The sequence below is a fragment of the Penaeus vannamei genome, chromosome 28 (assembly GCF_042767895.1).
Source record: "Penaeus vannamei isolate JL-2024 chromosome 28, ASM4276789v1, whole genome shotgun sequence".
Classification (NCBI taxonomy): domain Eukaryota; kingdom Metazoa; phylum Arthropoda; class Malacostraca; order Decapoda; family Penaeidae; genus Penaeus; species Penaeus vannamei.
In genome coordinates this window covers 5,404,838-5,422,337 of record NC_091576.1, presented here as the reverse complement: position 1 = coordinate 5,422,337, position 17,500 = coordinate 5,404,838, and the positions used below count along the sequence as shown (strand labels likewise).

General features: G+C 39.2%; 1 protein-coding gene across 2 annotated transcripts in view; it reads right to left on the bottom strand.

The window, feature by feature from the left end:
• Positions 1–327: 327 nt before the first annotated feature.
• Positions 328–17,500, bottom strand: part of HPS1 (Hermansky-Pudlak syndrome 1 protein) — a 17,736-nt gene continuing 563 nt past the window's right edge. For both annotated transcript variants that reach the window (XM_027351984.2, XM_027351985.2), the window contains exons 2-8: positions 14,672–14,809; positions 14,447–14,559; positions 12,413–12,658; positions 11,602–11,840; positions 11,354–11,478; positions 4,546–4,740; positions 328–4,174 (exon numbers count right to left, since the gene is read on the bottom strand). In XM_027351984.2, coding sequence (XP_027207785.1) covers positions 3,344–4,174; positions 4,546–4,740; positions 11,354–11,478; positions 11,602–11,840; positions 12,413–12,658; positions 14,447–14,559; positions 14,672–14,809 — 1,887 coding nt within the window. In that variant the 3' untranslated portion in view covers positions 328–3,343. The remainder of the gene's footprint in view (positions 4,175–4,545; positions 4,741–11,353; positions 11,479–11,601; positions 11,841–12,412; positions 12,659–14,446; positions 14,560–14,671; positions 14,810–17,500) is intronic.

Sequence of the window (17,500 nt, the reverse complement as noted above, 5' to 3'; positions counted from 1 at the left end):
GTGTGCGCGCGTGTGCGTGTGCTGTAGGTGTAAGTGTATGTGCTCTGTGTTTGTGTGTGTGTAAGAGTGTGAGAGTGAGTGAGTGAGTGTGTGTGTGTGTGTGTGTGTGTGTGTGTGTGTGTGTGTGTGTGTGTGTGTGTGTGTGTGTGTGTGTGTGTGTGTGTGTGTGTGTGTGTGTGTGTGTGTGTGCGTGCTGTATGTGCGTGTGTGCTGTATGTGCGTGTGTGCTGTATTTGCACACGCACGTGTGTGTGTGCGTGTGCGCATGTGTGCAAGAGAGAAAGGGAAGCATGCACACACTTTGAAGGAAGAATTCAATCCATCATATACATCCAAATATTTTAATAAATTCTATTAGCTTTACAGTATAATATATGACAATATATTTTGACAATTTTTTCAAATACTGTAAGTCCATACAGTCAGTGTTTAACATTAGCGGATCTAATCCCAAAAAGATCTTGGCACATTTATTTATATAAAAAAAAAAAATAATAATTAAAAAAAAAAAAAATGCAGTTGGAAGATTTAAGTTAATACTAAAAATTAATAAAATATGACTTTTTAAAAAGAAAACTATTATATAACAAACAGCATTAATAAAACATGAGATATGTACAGATATCAAATACATATGCACAATTCTACCCGGATCTGCAAATCCTGTACATATCCACATATGGAATTATGATCTATCAATATACTTTTTGTAATAAGTACAAAGGCTTTTGGGAAATCGTTATTTATATGATTTTAACATATAAAATGGTTTGGTACATCCCCATTCCAAATGATGGCAGCCAACAGTATGAAGCTTCCCAAAACCCAGTAATAAAATATTAACCTTAATCAATGACTAGTTTGAAAGATTGCAACTAAAAACTGGAGAGAGCTTGTAAATCAGTGTATTGCCAGTCAAGAAACATCTGAGGGAAGAGGGGAAAGGAGTGACATGCATCACTGGAAACCCTTCTTTGATTCTCTCCAACTTGCCCACCCACTACAATCTGTACTGAGGATCTATTTGTCCATGCATTTGTCCCATCAAAATTGCAAGCACAAAAATCGAATATATGCAATATTTACCAAAATGCTTCTGGTGTGCAGCATGGTATATGAATAAAATATAAACATCTTTGCAAAAGTTTGAAATATATTACTAAGCACACCTTCATAAAACTATAATAAAAGTTCCCTGTACATAACCTATATAGAGCCTGTGCTTCTTCATGACTTTATATGTAGCATACAAAAAAATAAGTCTTCTGGAAAACAAGTTACAAAGAACTGTGAAACACCCTAGATACTTTCCTTGTCAGAAGTGCTGACACTAACCAGAAAAAGAAAGAGGAACTCCCTTCACAGTGTTTATCATTGCATTTGGAAAAATCTCGAACCCCTAAAGAAAAACTATTGCTCTATACTACTTTCTGCTTCAGAATATAAAGCAAACAATACACTATGAATTCTCAAGAAAGTGCATTAGAATAATTTCAATAGCTGATACACAGAACGGTATTCTTCTTTAAGAATTAGTGCTATCTACAGGATCATTTCATCTTAATATCAGCAGAAAATAATAAAATGTCTCTTGAATTCATTTGTACAAAATCTTTAAAAAATCACTTGAAAAAACAAACAGTTATTATTATTTTCCACTACCTTATTACCTGTTTTTATCATCTGTTATTTCATCATAACTTCAAAATCTATTAAACTAATAATACTGCATCAAAGTGAAAGACATATGGAATGTTCACATCTGTGGCAAATAATTTTTTTTTCTAAAGAAAAACATGTTATTATATTCATTATCTATTTTCAGTTTTAGCATAGCCCAACTTTATACTAATATATCTAAATCAACAATGATATAATAGAACTCAAATGAGTTAAGTAACGGCAAGCTTTGCTTCCTTACTATTTAAAATTAAATGTCCTCTTCTGTCACAGAAAGAGAAGAATTACTTTTTGTGCTGAACAGATATACTATTCAACAAATATATATGTGAATATGTTTTCACAGAAAAGGTTGAAATACAGAACAGGGATGTCAGTCAGCTTGGTTTTCTTGTAGTAGATGATGTAATGTTGTAAAAGCTAAAGCTACTTCTATATTAATATCTTTTGTTCCTATAACCTGCACTGATCTATTCTATATTGTTGCATGCTTATAAAATTACATTTTTAAAAATCGGCAATAGTAATAGATGTCAATACTTCCGTAAAGAGTAATCTTCCTTTGATATTAATTGATGCACAATTAAAAAACTTTAACTTTAACAAAATCAAATAAATCTGAGCTATTACCCTCAATAACTCAGAAAACTTTTGTTATAATTTATATGAAAGGTCAGCATCTTTTATATCCATCTAATTTAACATTTTCATATTTAAAGAAGTAGTTACTTTTCATAAATTATAACTTAAGAACAATATAGATGGATAGTCTTACTGTAGCCCACCAAATTCAGAATTTAAAAACAATTCTTTCAAGAGAATGCAGACATCATAAACAAACACTCAAGCCCAAAATCAATCCTGCAATTCACAAGCATTTATGTAACTCACTTTTATGACTGTCACACTATACAGATTATTACTATATATGCCCTAAATTAGAAAACTATCAACTGAGATTCATAAAAATTACTGAAACAATTTAAACTCAATCCTCAACCACAGCACATAAGAATCGTTAGCAATAAGTGAAGTAATTTCTACTCCTCCTTTTCCTTCTAACAATAAATTCTTCACACCAGTGGTTCGTAGTTTCAAATCAGTGATCCACAAAACCCTCTGGGCCTCCATAGATGGTTCTGGGAGTTTGAGTTCGGATTTCAGGAATCTCAAGCAATTCAAGCTGGTAGCTAAAAATTAATAAAGCTATTTACTTTACCCATTCTTTCCTACTCATCATGGAATGTTAGTGACCATATACAGTCTCTTTAAAAAAAAAGTGGTAACCTTTCCATACTTAATTTTAAATGGCTTTTAATTAACAGATGAGAAATGGAAAATTATTTAATAAAATTGGCTTGCTCAGTAGATGAGCCAATGGTGTGGGAAGGTTCATGTTTGATCCCACCCGCTACTTTGTCCACTAAACCCTTGGCATGTACATACATGCCATCCTTCAGGAAGTGGTTATAAAGCTTTGGAATCACTGCTCTCCATGATTTCTGTCTGATTTCTGACATTTTTAAAATATTAGCTTGGAACCACTGCTTTCCATCATATAAGACAGACCAGCAGAGGAGAGAGATTGGTTGACTTTGTGACTTCTTTCAAAAAAAACTCAATTTGCTTTTCAAAGCATCTTCAGTATAAGCAGTTACAAGCATTACAAAAGATCAGCAGGATTGGCATCCATGGGACCTGTCACCTCCCATATTGTGGCTGCCAATCGGCGTGTGTGTTCCAGGACACATGGAGAAGTGGCTAGGCCAAGATGAATACAGAATAGTTCATACACACGCAGCCGGTTTGGGTCCATTCCTGGGAAGGCACGAGTGCAAAGGGAGCGATAAAAGTCTTCACACAACACGCCAGGTAGTGGGAGTGTCTCACTGACTGTCTCATCAAGTTCTCCTGGTTTCAGAGGGTTACCACTACCATCTTCAAACCAAAGGAAATAGGCATAACTGAAAGTTGTATCTTTCCACATGAGTGAAAGATGACCTTTTGCAAGGTGTGAACGAGCAAACTCCACCATTGACCAGACCCTTGCAACTGTCAAGGCTCTGGCACCATTTTCTGACACTTCCAGTTCCTTACTGATCTCCCCTGCTTCGTCTGTCAGAAGTGTTGGGGATGTCAACTGATGACTGGAACGATCAACATATAAGAAATGGACTAATCCCGGAAACTCTTCTAAATACTTGTTAATTGTTAGAGCTGACCTACAGCCTAGTGTCATATTCCTAAGTGCTTTAACTTCCAAGAAATGACAGTAGTCTGCCATGCGGTCAGCTGCAACAGCAACTGCTGACTCCACCAGCTGTGCTGAAGTGGCTGAGCTGACTGCTAAACATGCAGTGCGCCAGGCTGCCCGTGTAGTCTCTACCAGGGAGGTTAGAGAAGCATCTACTCGAGTTGGAACTTCAGCATCTGATGCAGTTCGCAGCCAATCTTCCACTCCGCTCTTCTTCACATTCTCCCAACGATAGTGCACCTGTACTCAAAAATAATTATTATCAGAAACATTTCTCATAACCAAGTACTGTGCTATATGGATAGCAAAGCATAAAGTAAGTGCTTATTGAAAAACATCAACTATTTCGAACAAAATGAATTTTTCCTCTAATATGCCATTTCAAGGAAAATTCACGAGATGTCTACAGCTGCCACTCCTTTACAGGTAAATGGACTACAAGATCTAGTAGTGAAAACATGTAAGCACATGGGTTTGAGAAGAAAATTATTCTTCACTTGTCACTTTCTATCTGTTTAATGGCAGTCCAAACACTTTCTTTACATGAAAGGATAGAAATGTTCATGGAATTACTATATTATGTAGCATAAGTGCAAACATTCATACATTACCTGCTGCAAAGCTTTTTCTATTCGTTCTGCTGTCTTACTCCTGGGAAGTCTCTTAGCTAACTCCAGGGACTTTCTCACTGCTGTATCACAGGCATCCAGAATCAATTTGCCACGACTGTTCACATTGCCAGCGAGCATTTCCTCTAGGCCTGTTAGTAATGTGATGAGCTGCACTGATAGCTGTGTCCGGTTGATCTGTAGTTGATGATGTAAATTAATCTCAGCATGTATGCATTATATAAGATTTATATACAGAGTTTTATGTTTCCAAATGTTCTTTTAATCCCTATACAAGACAACTGCTACTTCTCTGCTTATCTGTAATCTAACTCCTAATGCAGTGCTAATTTGAAATGTTTCACTTAAAAAGTGGACTTGCCCAACTTTTTGGTACAAGGTTATTTTAATGCATCTACATGGATAGTAAAACAAAACTTCTTCACACAGGGTCAAAAATGTCTTCTTGGTATTTTCATGAATATTCTCTGGTTATATAGTACTGACATCAATCACTCTATTGGATGGTAAGGCCCTATCACACTAGCACCTTTTCTGTCAATTTTTGCATGTCCATATGAACTTTCCTTGTGTAAATGGACTGCCCCTATCACACTACCAAGGCACCAAACATAGAGCCTACGTAAACAACGATCATGCCATCCAAGTGAGGTACCAGGAATCACATGAGCATTCTCATACCTATCACATTATATATTTTCTATAGTAATGTTCTAGAGTCTTAACTTTTGTTTACATTAACTTATTCTATCTAAATCATAAATGAAAAATATTCTAGTTGTATATCTTCTGCAACACAAGAGCAAGATCTGATTTAGCCAGATGGAAACGGCTGCTACCTCTTTGTCTGGGAGTTGTTGTTTGCATGCGGTACATACAGAAAGCCCCAAATTCAGGTCAAAATACAAAAAATTATGGAAAAAGTGCTAGCATGATAATTGATGATGATTAATGATGATTAATGATGATTGATGATGATGATGACTAATGACTGATGATGATGATGATTGATGATGAAGATAATTGATGATTAATTGTGCTGCACATCAAAAGTCTTACTGCAGTTTAGGACAGTACGGTATTCAAAGGGGTAAAGAGAGGTTAGGGCAGAGAGGGTGTGTAAATGGGTTAAGGTAGGGGTTAGCAAAAGGGTGATTAGATCAAAGAGCAGTTTCAGGAGAAACGTCAGTATGGGGAGGATCCAGGACAGAGTATTGTGACAAAGGAGGAAGCAGAGGGGTATCAGGGAAAGAAGTGGGCTTGATACTGACGAAGCAGAGGGGGAGGGATGGGGTATGGGACATAGTGGGAGGAAAGGCTGTAGGGGGATTAGGAGTAGGAGGAAGATGGATGTCGGCAAAGGGAACGGAAGATGGATGAGGTATAGGCATGTATTTTGGATCATGATTAGTTCTAAATATCATCAAGAATTTCTGAAATGGAGGTAGTTGGGGGAGTCTTGAGAAACAAAGGTTTTCTTATACAGAGGAGAAGAGGGGACAGACATCTGAGGGGCAGAGGAAGAGACAGATAGGAGAGAATGCAGCAGGACTAAATGAGGTGGAACATTTAGACTGTCTGATGCAAGAAGAAGAGCATGGAGGAAGATGGATAGGTACTGGGAAAATACAGACTGGAGTGTCTAGATATAGAATGGCAAAATAATTTGATTGAGAGAGGGAGGGGATTTAATAGCGAATGAAAGGAGTAGAAGGAACTGATACTGGGAGAAGGGGGAGGGGCAGAGTGAAGGACAGCACTGGCTTAAGTAGCATGAGAAATACCTTGTAGACAAACTTCCTGACTGGCCTTACGTAAAGTGAGGCCATGTTTGAATCTGAGGAATGCTACCTCTGATTCAAACTTGTAGGTAGGGCAGCCCATATAACACATATTATGGATATCACCACAATTGGCACATGTGCGTGACTGTGCATGGCAGCTTAAACGTTCATGTCTAGGTTGGGCACATACAGGCCAGCGGGTTATAAAGCAACAACATTTAGAAGGATGTCCAAAACAACATTTCTGACACTGACAGGGAAGGGGTCAATACAGTTGGACAGGGCAGGATTCTTCAGCAATATAAACTTAATGGGAGAGGTCATATCTGCAGAAGGTAATTTTGGCAATATTGGTGTAGGTCTTCCGGCAGCCTACAGGGGGAAGAGTGTAACACTACCATGATTCTGGATCTTAGTCAATGAGGCAGGCAAGCCAGTCATTTTTACAATCTGATCAATCTTTGTCATAGGCAGGGGAATCAGCTGGGGAGATGGAAACAGTTCCAGTACAAGTATTAAGGGAGGAGTGAGGCTGGGTTTGCCAGCAAGATCAGTCAGGGTAGATAATGCATAAGCTTGAGACTGTGACAAGGTGTGCACTATCGGGACAGCTGTGGAAGGAAACTTTGCCTACTTGTTTTTGGAGACATTGTTGGAATAGGAGGGTACTGTCAGAGTAAGAGGCTGTAGTGGGAATGACAAAAACTCAATCCCATTTACCTGGGTTAAAAAGAGTACTCAAAAGATCTCTAGAGGTGAAACTAGTTGAAGGGTGAGGGCGAGAGGAAGAGGGAGGCATGCTGAGTGAGTTAGTACTATGAAGAGGTGGACAATAAAGATGCAGAGTAGTAATAAGAGAGGAGGTGGTTGAAATTGAAGATGACTGTGGAGGATGAGATGGAGTATAGGATGTTAGGAAGCAGGAATGTTTTCTGAAGGTTGGGTAATGACCTAGATAATTGCTTTGGAATAGTCGTGATCAAAGAAGAGCCAGTACAAGCAAAATGGTAAGTTGGGGTGAGTTGACAGAGGGGCAAACCTCAATGCTTCTAACATACAAATAAAATCTTTACTGGGCATCGTAAGCCTGGAGTATGTAGGGAAGAGAAGTGATTCACCTCTTAGGTGTTCCCATGAGGGGCGAGGGTGGAGCAATCCCCGACTGACTACCATACAGAAGTGCTCCTGACTCATGATTGCACAACTCTGGCAGAGCGACCACCCAACTGGCTGAGCCACCATCACTGGGCAAGTTCATAAGCTGGCTGAACTAAAGCTGAGTCACCATTCAGCACTCACCTGTTCACCAGGCAACATTCTTGTACTCAGTCACTCATCAAATAAAAGAGATAAAAACCAGTGAGATTTTGTATCCTCCACAATGGTGACCCTTAAAGTGAACCAATATTTATTACAATGTCTGCCACACAAAGTTGCTAGCCAACCTGTCAGAATGATTCCTAAAGATGGAACAAGAATTCCTCCTCAGGAACATAACCTCCCAAACATTAAAATACCACATGCTGGTACATACCCACAATACGGTCCATACTATGAACTAAGGAGGCTAAACTCAAATGTGCAGTACCTAATCCTCGATCGCATTAAGCACCTTCCTCTCAGCTGAAACCACAAAAAGCCACTTCAGAGTCCTTTGCCATTTGCAGGATATCTTCAACTGCTCCAGGATGATTTTTTGCGTTCCCTCTTCATCAAGTGGTTAGCCGCAGACATCCAAGAAATACTTGTAGTGAATTTGTGCTGTTGGAACAACTAGCCCTAAAGGCTGATACCATGACTGCAGCTAAGGCACCCATACCCACAGTAACAGTAGTATCTGCTGCACCTGCCACTTCCACTGTGACGTTGGAATCCCTCACAGCGCAGGTTGCAGCACTATCTGAGGCAATGCAGAGATTGTTCACACGGGAACGACTATCATATTTGAATTCCAAGCCCTGCTTCCACATACCTCCACCTTCACACAGACACTGTAACTTAGAACACTCCCCAACACCGAGGTGCTGTCAAGACAACACATGCTCTGCCATTTCTACACAAGGTTTAGAACCAACACCGCCTCAATGTTTGGCACAACATAGTGACTCACAGCCTCCCTGCCTACTCTTGTTGCTGTTCAATTGCTACCGACAGATGCTACAGTGCCAGGGTGGACTTCAATCACATGATGCAGTTAGGGATCATCTGGCCTTTAAGCAGCCAATGGGCAGCTCCTTTGCATCTGGTCAAAAAGAAGGATTGCAACTGGTACCCATCACCTAAACACAGTCACAGCCACTGACTGATACCCGCTGCCCTTTTCAGAGAACTAAAAGAAGTGGGAGCCATCATCAACTCTGGTAAATGCTTGTTCAGTGTTGCTTCACTCTCTTTCCTCAGTCATACCATCACTTCCCATGCGAGTGTGATGCCATCACTTGGCATCACCCCTACACAAGAAAATGTTACCACCATATGAGAGTTCCCCAGACCAATGACACAGAGGCAACTAAGTAAGTTCCTTGTCATGTTTAATTTTTAAAGGAGACTCATCCCTAAGTGAGATCAGTTCCTCCAACCACTGCACACCCTGATCACCCCTTCCCAGGCCAGCAGGCTTGCACAAATCAAGTGGACATCCCCAACCAACAAAATCTTTTAAGCTTGTAAGGAAGCCCTGGCTTCTGCCATCCTGCTCAATCACCCCTGGCTCGGAGCATCACTCAGCATAGCTGTAAATGCCTGAGACACTACCATCTGTGTTGTTTTACAACAATGTCCTGCTAAGACGAAAATAAAAGTTTCTGGGCGGCTACAAAATCAGTACACAGGGTTGGTCCGGACTCTGCCCACATGCTGGCAGTGGCTTACTGCTGAGTCGGAGCCCGAGCCCCGATACAACGTCACACTGGCGGGAAACACGACAATTTCTTTTTTTTCTGGGTGTCCCATATTTGGGACACCTATCGTAAATGGGTCAAACTTGACAGAGTCCAGATCCCACACTCTCGTGACAACCTCCACTCTGATGTCTCCCTTGGCTACCCTTGCCCATTTTTTAATGCCTATCACAATCATCATGGTATTCAGGCCACCCAACACCTCATGCACAGCAAGGTCATCTGACTCATCATTAACAAAAATGTTTAGTAGTGGTGTCGCTCATATATCTAGATGAGGGTGGGAGTGTTATATCATCTTACCAATATGTAAGCCAATGACTGGATTTTTGTATTTTTATAATATAAGTATTTTATTTATTTTTAAGTTATTATACCCAAGTTTTGTATGTGAATTGTGAGCCCATGCAGGGACTTATTAAGATAAGGGTGACGATAACCAAGTTATCTCATCCCTTTGAGATGTAATTTTTCTTTTGTCTCAATAAACATGTCAAAGCCAAAAAAAAAGTCATACATCAAATGCAAGAGGAACAAGATCCAAAGGCACACCAAATCTTCCTTTCAATCTTTTTCCATACCTGACAAAAGGTTCCAGCATATCCACATCCAAGGCTACATCTATCTGTAACATCACCTTAGTGACAATTCCTAAGACCTTCTTCAGCACCTGGATCTCCCGTTTTGGCATCCAGGCCACTGTTAACTAAGCAACTAAGGTGCCCAGTTTGTGTCTGAACTCTGGCCCCGACTGATGGTTCTTCTAGGCTCCAAGAGAATCAGGAGGACTGCCTAACGCCCCTGCCCAAACAACATGGTTAAGTGCCTTCACCACCACACGAAGTAAGCCCCGACATCTTCCTCTGCCAGCAACTTTGAACCAGGGACCTTCAGCAAGTAACTCTGTGAAAGAATGCACCTTGTATCCAGCTGACTAACAAGATCCTTTCGACAGCAGGGTATCTACATACCCCCGGACTCCAAAATTGCTCCCATGTCTTCGTGAGGAAACTTCCCAGACCCCTTTTCTGCCCTCCATACAAGGGCCTCTTCTTGATCATCAGCAGAGGTGAGACCAACAACCATTAGAATCTTTGTTTCATACCATGATCTTAGGGAATCCTCACAGCCCAAAGAGTGTACAAATTATCCTCAGACTATTACATCAATCATAAACCCAATAACTATAACAGTATTTGCTATCAGGATTTCATAAATGAAAATATACAAACATGAATATCTGAAATAACACACACAAAAAAAAATGTTCTCTGGAACTTTAACTTCTGTCACTTTTTCCACAGCATGAAGATAGCCAGATATTTAAATTGTGAAGTCTTTGGGTTATTTTCATTTCCCATTACTTTCTGCATTATCATCTACATCTGAAATGGAGTCATTTAACTGTACTATTTTTAGTATCCTCCTCCTCTGTTATTCCTTACTCCTATTTTTTATCTGTATCAATTTTTCAATACATTTTGCCACCATTGTCCACTATATATTATCTTTAAAGGGTATCCAGCTTTCAGAGATACTTTACAATAAAAAGAAAGCAAGATGATAATGTTCCATATTCCTTGCTGACAGGAGTAACACAACCATCTTGACTCAGATATCCTACAGTTGCAAGGTAGTTATCTCAAGCATAAGAGGGGCGCTGCTGTCTTATAATAATCTATGTACTCAACGTTTATTATTAGAACTGCATGAGCAATATGTTACAGATTAATGCTGAATAACCTGGGACTCTTCAGGTTAATGCCAAAGCCTCAATTCATGCTGCTACAAAAAAAAAAGAGGCAAAATCTGGTTTGCTGTTAGCCACAGTGATAGTTCCAGATTCTCTCCAGCATAATCACTCCATATTTTCTTCATTTGTGTGTACATGTGTAGATGTGCAACAGGAGCAATGAAGGGAAGAACAAGAAAGCTAACAAATATGCCGAAGGCCTTCTCACAACTGATGAAGCAATAGCAAAAAGGCCTTCGGCATATTTGTGTTTTCTTGTTCTTCCCTTTGTTTTTTCTGTTGCAATTTGTTTGACATGAAGTCCACACATGTGTAGATGTTTAAATATTCCATAAACCATTCATATGACATACCTCTGACACAATCACCAGAGCAAGACCATCAGACAAGGTCTCATAATGGACCAGGTGAGGTGTGAGATGGCAAACTTCAGTGTGAAGGAGTAATACACAGCTTCTAATCTTTCCTTCTTGCTCATCTGTTGAATAAGATAATTTTAAAGAAAGTTCTGCATTACTCTTTATCTAATCATACAGTATTATGCATTATTAGGAATTCAATTTGAGTCCCTCAAAAAATACTGCCATCAACGGTGACTTACCTTCAACCAGCCCAGCATGTCTTCCCAGTGAAGGTGTGCTTGGGATGCTGTAAAATTCTCCAGAATCACTGCTATCCACTTCTATTCCATCATCATCTTTCCTGTGATCTACTGTTTCTGTGTTTATCTCATTATCTGTTTCACACTCTTCTATTTGTCCAAGCTCCTTCACCTGGCTTGCTTCCACAAGAAGATTAAGAAAGAGAAGATCTGATGCACTTAGTTCCTGTGCATTTCGACTGAAAAAGAAGAGAGGCATTTTTTGAGAAACTTCTATCATCTTATCAAGCTGTGGAAAGCAGTTCCATAACCAAGAATCCCAGCCATAGTGTGGAATAATGCACATATATACAGACTAGTAATGCCATTTCCTTTATGAGCTAAATATCACCCCATTAATACTAATTACCAATGCTAATTAAAGCATTACACATCCTGTTCTCCCTCAGGCAATGCCTCAGGACATGTGACATATAAGAATACCATATAGAGATCTGCATAAAACATAATGCATGCATCATCGTATAATGGCATGGATGATCCATCCTCTGTAGTCATGACAGAGTCAACTGCAACAGAAACAACACGTCCACAGAGCTATGACCAAGTCAGCCAAGAAGTGACCTACGCATCAATAGGAGGCATAGGGTTAAAGTTAAGGGAAACCTTTTTTGCACCTGGTTCATCCAGCTAAAACTTGATGTGCTGAATGAATCAGGTGTAAATTGGGGGAACCTGCCAATAAACCCACATTACAGGCCACAAATCAATTTTTAATACCACAATTAATGAGTTAAGAAACTTCACTTACCTTGAGTACAGGGCCAGTAACTTGCTCCTAACAAAAAACATGGCATGGCATGGGGTCAGTTCTTTTGCTGCCTTCATCTTGTCCACCACAGAGGCAAGAGCCTTGACTGCTGCGGCAGAGAGTTCAGAGTTGACTACCAGCCTCTCCACAGCCTCCACTAAGTAGCTCTGCTCACTGGAATATAAGCGCTGCCATGCCTCTAACAGGCTATCCAGCAGTGCACTCTTCGTCGCACTGCGTTTCAATCTGCCAAAAAAAGGGTAAAGGAATAAGAAATGTAGACTATCTTTTAATAAAAGTTAGCCAGCGTTTTGAGTTAGAGCTTTACAGGAGAGAAGACCTTTGAAGGGTGAACAGGAAGGCCCAAGAAATATGTTGCATTCATAGGAAGCAATTACAAATTCACTCGTCATATTTTCCTTTCCTTCCTTAACCCACTAGTGACAGTACATTTTTAAGCCGAGAATAACATTTTTCGGGCGGCTTCAAAATCGCCACGCAGGCAAGTCCGGGAACCTGCCTGCACACCGCCCGCCACAGTCGACAAAATCAGAACACAAGCTGTAATCTAAAGTTGCACCAGCAGGACGCCCAATAATGTTTACTTTTCTGGGTATCTCATATGTGGGACACCCGTTGTAAGTGGGTTAACCATGATTTTAGAATTTTAGAAGAAAAATACTTAAATCTTCATATACTGTTTGTTTATTAAAATCTATCATGCAAGTTATCAGGTGCACCTTCATCTAATAGTTTCTTTGATGAATTTAATTTTGTGACACATTAATCCCTAAAGTTAATTCTGCTTTGCATGAACATGTTAGTGACCTGCATCATGCACATACCAAGCTTCATGTTTAAGTGTGAATCAGATACAGAAAGGGTAAACTAATACACCTGGTATTGTCTAGCACAAAACAGTGTGAATGAGAAAAAAATAACGTCAGAGCAAAAAACAACTTCATTGCACATAATATGTGTTTGCATTGTTTTGAAACATATTAACAACATCTCTTGTGCTATGAAGGTATTCATTCTCATTCATATATTTTTCTATATCTCATACAACAAACACTGCTCAGTGTTTGGCATCTTTTTTACAGCCTCAAGACCACAGAAAGCTATTATCCGTCCCTATACCACGTCCTGAAAATAATGAGCTTTCTCCTTTCTATCTTCCCAATTTATTACACTGCTAATTATGATTACATGTTTTATTGCATTATTTGTTTTATTTACAATTTTATGGGTCATTTGCAAGGGTAAAAGACTCTTCTACCATAACAGGATGCTTTTTGAAGGCCATAGTATCAATCCATTTTCAGCATTTACACTACTATAAAGGATGAAGACTAACTAGGTAATTCTACCATTATTTCTTCCATCAGAATATTTCATTTCACCTGCCAATTTCTATATTCTTTTAAGTAGACAATACAATTCTGATTTATTTATGAATCTGAACATACTTGAAGCTCAGAATTTTGCCATTCTTTAATAGGTGAGGGTATACTGTATTCACTTATCCTGAATTATTGTAAAATTCAAAGGGTTAACAGATTCTGCTAAACCTATCAAAAGGACCTGTAGGAAACCTAATACAACCACAAGCATCAAGTCTTGAGTATACTCATGTGGATATAAGCATGCCCACATGTGTAACAATAATTTGCAAGCTCATCATTAACCCATTTACAATGGGTGTCCCACATATGAGACACCAGGCATCCCGCCAGTGTGATGCTGGATCAGAGCTTGTGCTCTGATTCCGTCACAGGCCGTGGCTAGTGCTGGCAGATTCTGCGTGCTGATTTTGAAGCTGCCCGGAAACAATTATTTTCGGATTCAAAATATACCATCACTAGTGGGTTAACTAAACTACCTTTCAGCAAAATAGCAAGAGATTTCTGTAAACACTTAAATTATTTACAATATCTTACCAAGATGTGAAACTTCAACAAAAATGCTTAAGAAACAAAACAAGTTCAGAGTCTTAACAATACAGTATTTGTATGATAACACACCAGTACTTACATGGTAACGCATGGTCCAACTACTAATTGAACCATTCGTATAGTCATGCTTATAAGGCGCTGAAGATGACACTCTTCTTGATGTCCAACACCAACAAATAAATAACCGGCATACTGAAGGAAAAACAATCTCATTAATGTCGTGTTTACTGCATGTTTTCCTATTTTCCTCTTCACTCATCCTTCTATTTCTATTTCAATACTGTATTTGTGGAAACACACATACCTCTTGGAAAACCACTGTTGTTCCATCCTGGCAAGTGACTGACGTGTAAGGATTGTTGAACTGTGTGGCCATGATGCGCTGCGAGGTCACCAGGGGAGAAAAAATCTGGACAACAATGTTGGGATCCAGATGGGACACCTGGAACAGTACACTTGCTCAAAGACGGTACCAACGCCATGTTGTGTTTTGTATATTTTTGAAAACATGGAAAGAAAAAAAAAGGTTACCTCACCAAAAAATCTGTTATACTTGTAAGAAGGGATATCACCTGTACTTTGAATCATTCCAATTATAGTGTAATTGTAAACTGATATTCATACTTCCATATTTATCCTTCCCCAATGATGACAGTAGATAACAGTTCCTTGACATAATACCTGCATATATGTAAACTAGAGGGGAGAGGAGTATATCTTTACCAAAATTACCGCAATCGGTTATGCAAAGGTATTGTGAAAAATTACTATAATATATTCTTACAAAGAATTGGGCATGTATTATAACTGCCTCCCAACATTAACAGACTGAATACAGAACCAGTCCTGAATGATTATGTTTCTGAATATAGGGTGGAGGTTTAGGGGCCTTTGCCAGAGAGATAGAAAGTAAGGCTATGGCACTGGCTATGAAGTAGTCTAGAAACCCACGGTAATTTTCTGGAATAGACCTGTCAAACGGAATGCCAACATTTTGGTATCAATGGATTCCTCTCACCCTCAACAATGGACATTAGCGACAAGCTTGCCCTAATAGCAGGGGAGGACAAGAGAGATACCAGGGGAATTGGAGGGTAAAATATGAAGAATTTACACAGAATCAGTCACTATATTATCTAATACAGGGGGCTGTGATCCCCTCATAGGGGGTTGCTGCCCCCTAATCCCTGCAATGGAACACAAAGAATCCTCCTCATACTCACAGCTGGAGAGAACATATAACCAACATGCGGGAGCGCCCGATGGCAAATCTGTATGACGCTCTCTCCTGCCATGAATACATGGAGGATTCTTTGTTTTTCTGAGAAAGGGTTGGGGTGTGGTAGCCCCATATGGAGGGGTCACAGGGGGCAAAACCCCCTGTAATAAACAATAACGGAACTGATTCTGTCTATATCTTTTTATATTTTGCCCTGCAATTTCCCTGGTACCTTTCACACCCTCCCCTGCTATCAGGCACAAGAGTATATATTTGGACAGTGGTGTGAGAGGAATCCACTGGTAACAAAAGCGTCACCGAACTATTCCAGAAAATTACTCCTTCCATGATAACGCCACAAATAAAGAAAAGAGTACTACCCATAGCCCAAGTCGACTTGGTTTCAGCTCAATTTTGGAGTGCAGGATAATGTTTCCCGGGGGGTGTTGGGGGACAGAGCCCACCACCAACGCTCCCCTCCGGCAGTACATGAAGGGCACATCCAATCACCGTAACATGGATTGTTGAATAGATTTTGTGATATGGAGTTGGGAATTTAAAGCATTTTAAGCAGGGAAATTTCTTGTCTATAATCCCACGACTTTCTTGCTAACTCAAGAATTTTTCTTGCTTTCTCAAGGGACCCCTCTATATGGCTAGATTTGCGCTTGCAAAGTCAAGCAGTGTACCGTCACCATGGCAACAGCATCGGTCACATACCCTAGCGGTTACAATCCTTTGAACACTTGCCATTGGCCAATAATGCTTATTATTTTATCAGAGAAATAATTTTTTTTACATTATCTGATTCTGTCACTTCCATAAAATCATATTCAAAGAAATTGAAATTAACTGAAAACGAAAGGATATAAAGGAGATTATGGGAATGAAAGTTTTTTTTCTTATAAATCATAAATCATCATAAGATGAACAATATATCTCTTACTTTCAATTTCTTGGTCTCTCTAAATCGAGAATGTATCTATTCAATGAAATAGAGAATATTTCAAGTGAAAAAATGTCTGAAAGATTCTAGCAACATTCTTCTGTTAATATTGCATTCAGTGACTATCATTTTCAACTTCATAAAATTGTATATATGGAAATGGGTTGGCCTATATTTTAATTCAGTGATATTCATTTGTTTTGAAAGCACAGCAGAGTGTAAGAGTTGCCAATCAGAAGTGTGTCGCTTTTTTAGAGGAACTCTACATGTATATAAGAGAAAATATTGCACTTTGTAAAGATGTTTGGTACATTTTCTTATTTTTCTGCCATCGAGCTTGTCAGTTGTTTTGAAAGCCACGCTCGAACTGTTGCCAACTGCCAATGAAATAACCTCCACCCTCGACTCACACATAAGTTATCCCTCTCCGAGACTGTTAGTGGGAATACTTGTCTATCGCTTTTAAAACCCGAGTATATGTATGTTGTGTGGTATTTTGACATTTCTATGCTCTCCAAGGACTTTCTTGATTTGTAATTTATAGAAAGACACTTCCACATGTCTGGCATTACTGAACCTGTCTTGCCTACCAATCCAAGCGTTTTAAGCAGGGAATGGTACAGTTCTTGGCCTGTCGGCAAGAATTCTTGCCCAAGCGCTCCCCTGTTTGAAGCGTTTTTAGTCTCTGGCGAATGTGTCTGTACTGTACAGAATTACCGAACTTTGTCTTGCTTTGCATCGTTCTATCATTTAATGTAGATTTTATCACCTGGTTCAGACACTGCCTCGTAATGGATAATGTCCGCCTTTCCATCTATGAATATCTGAATCCATCCTATACAACCATTATTAATTTTTGAATACTATACAATACTATACAACCATTATTAATTTTTGATTTATATAAAACAACTACATACACTGATGTATACTTTGTTAAAAAAAAAAAAAAAAAAAAAAAAGTTACA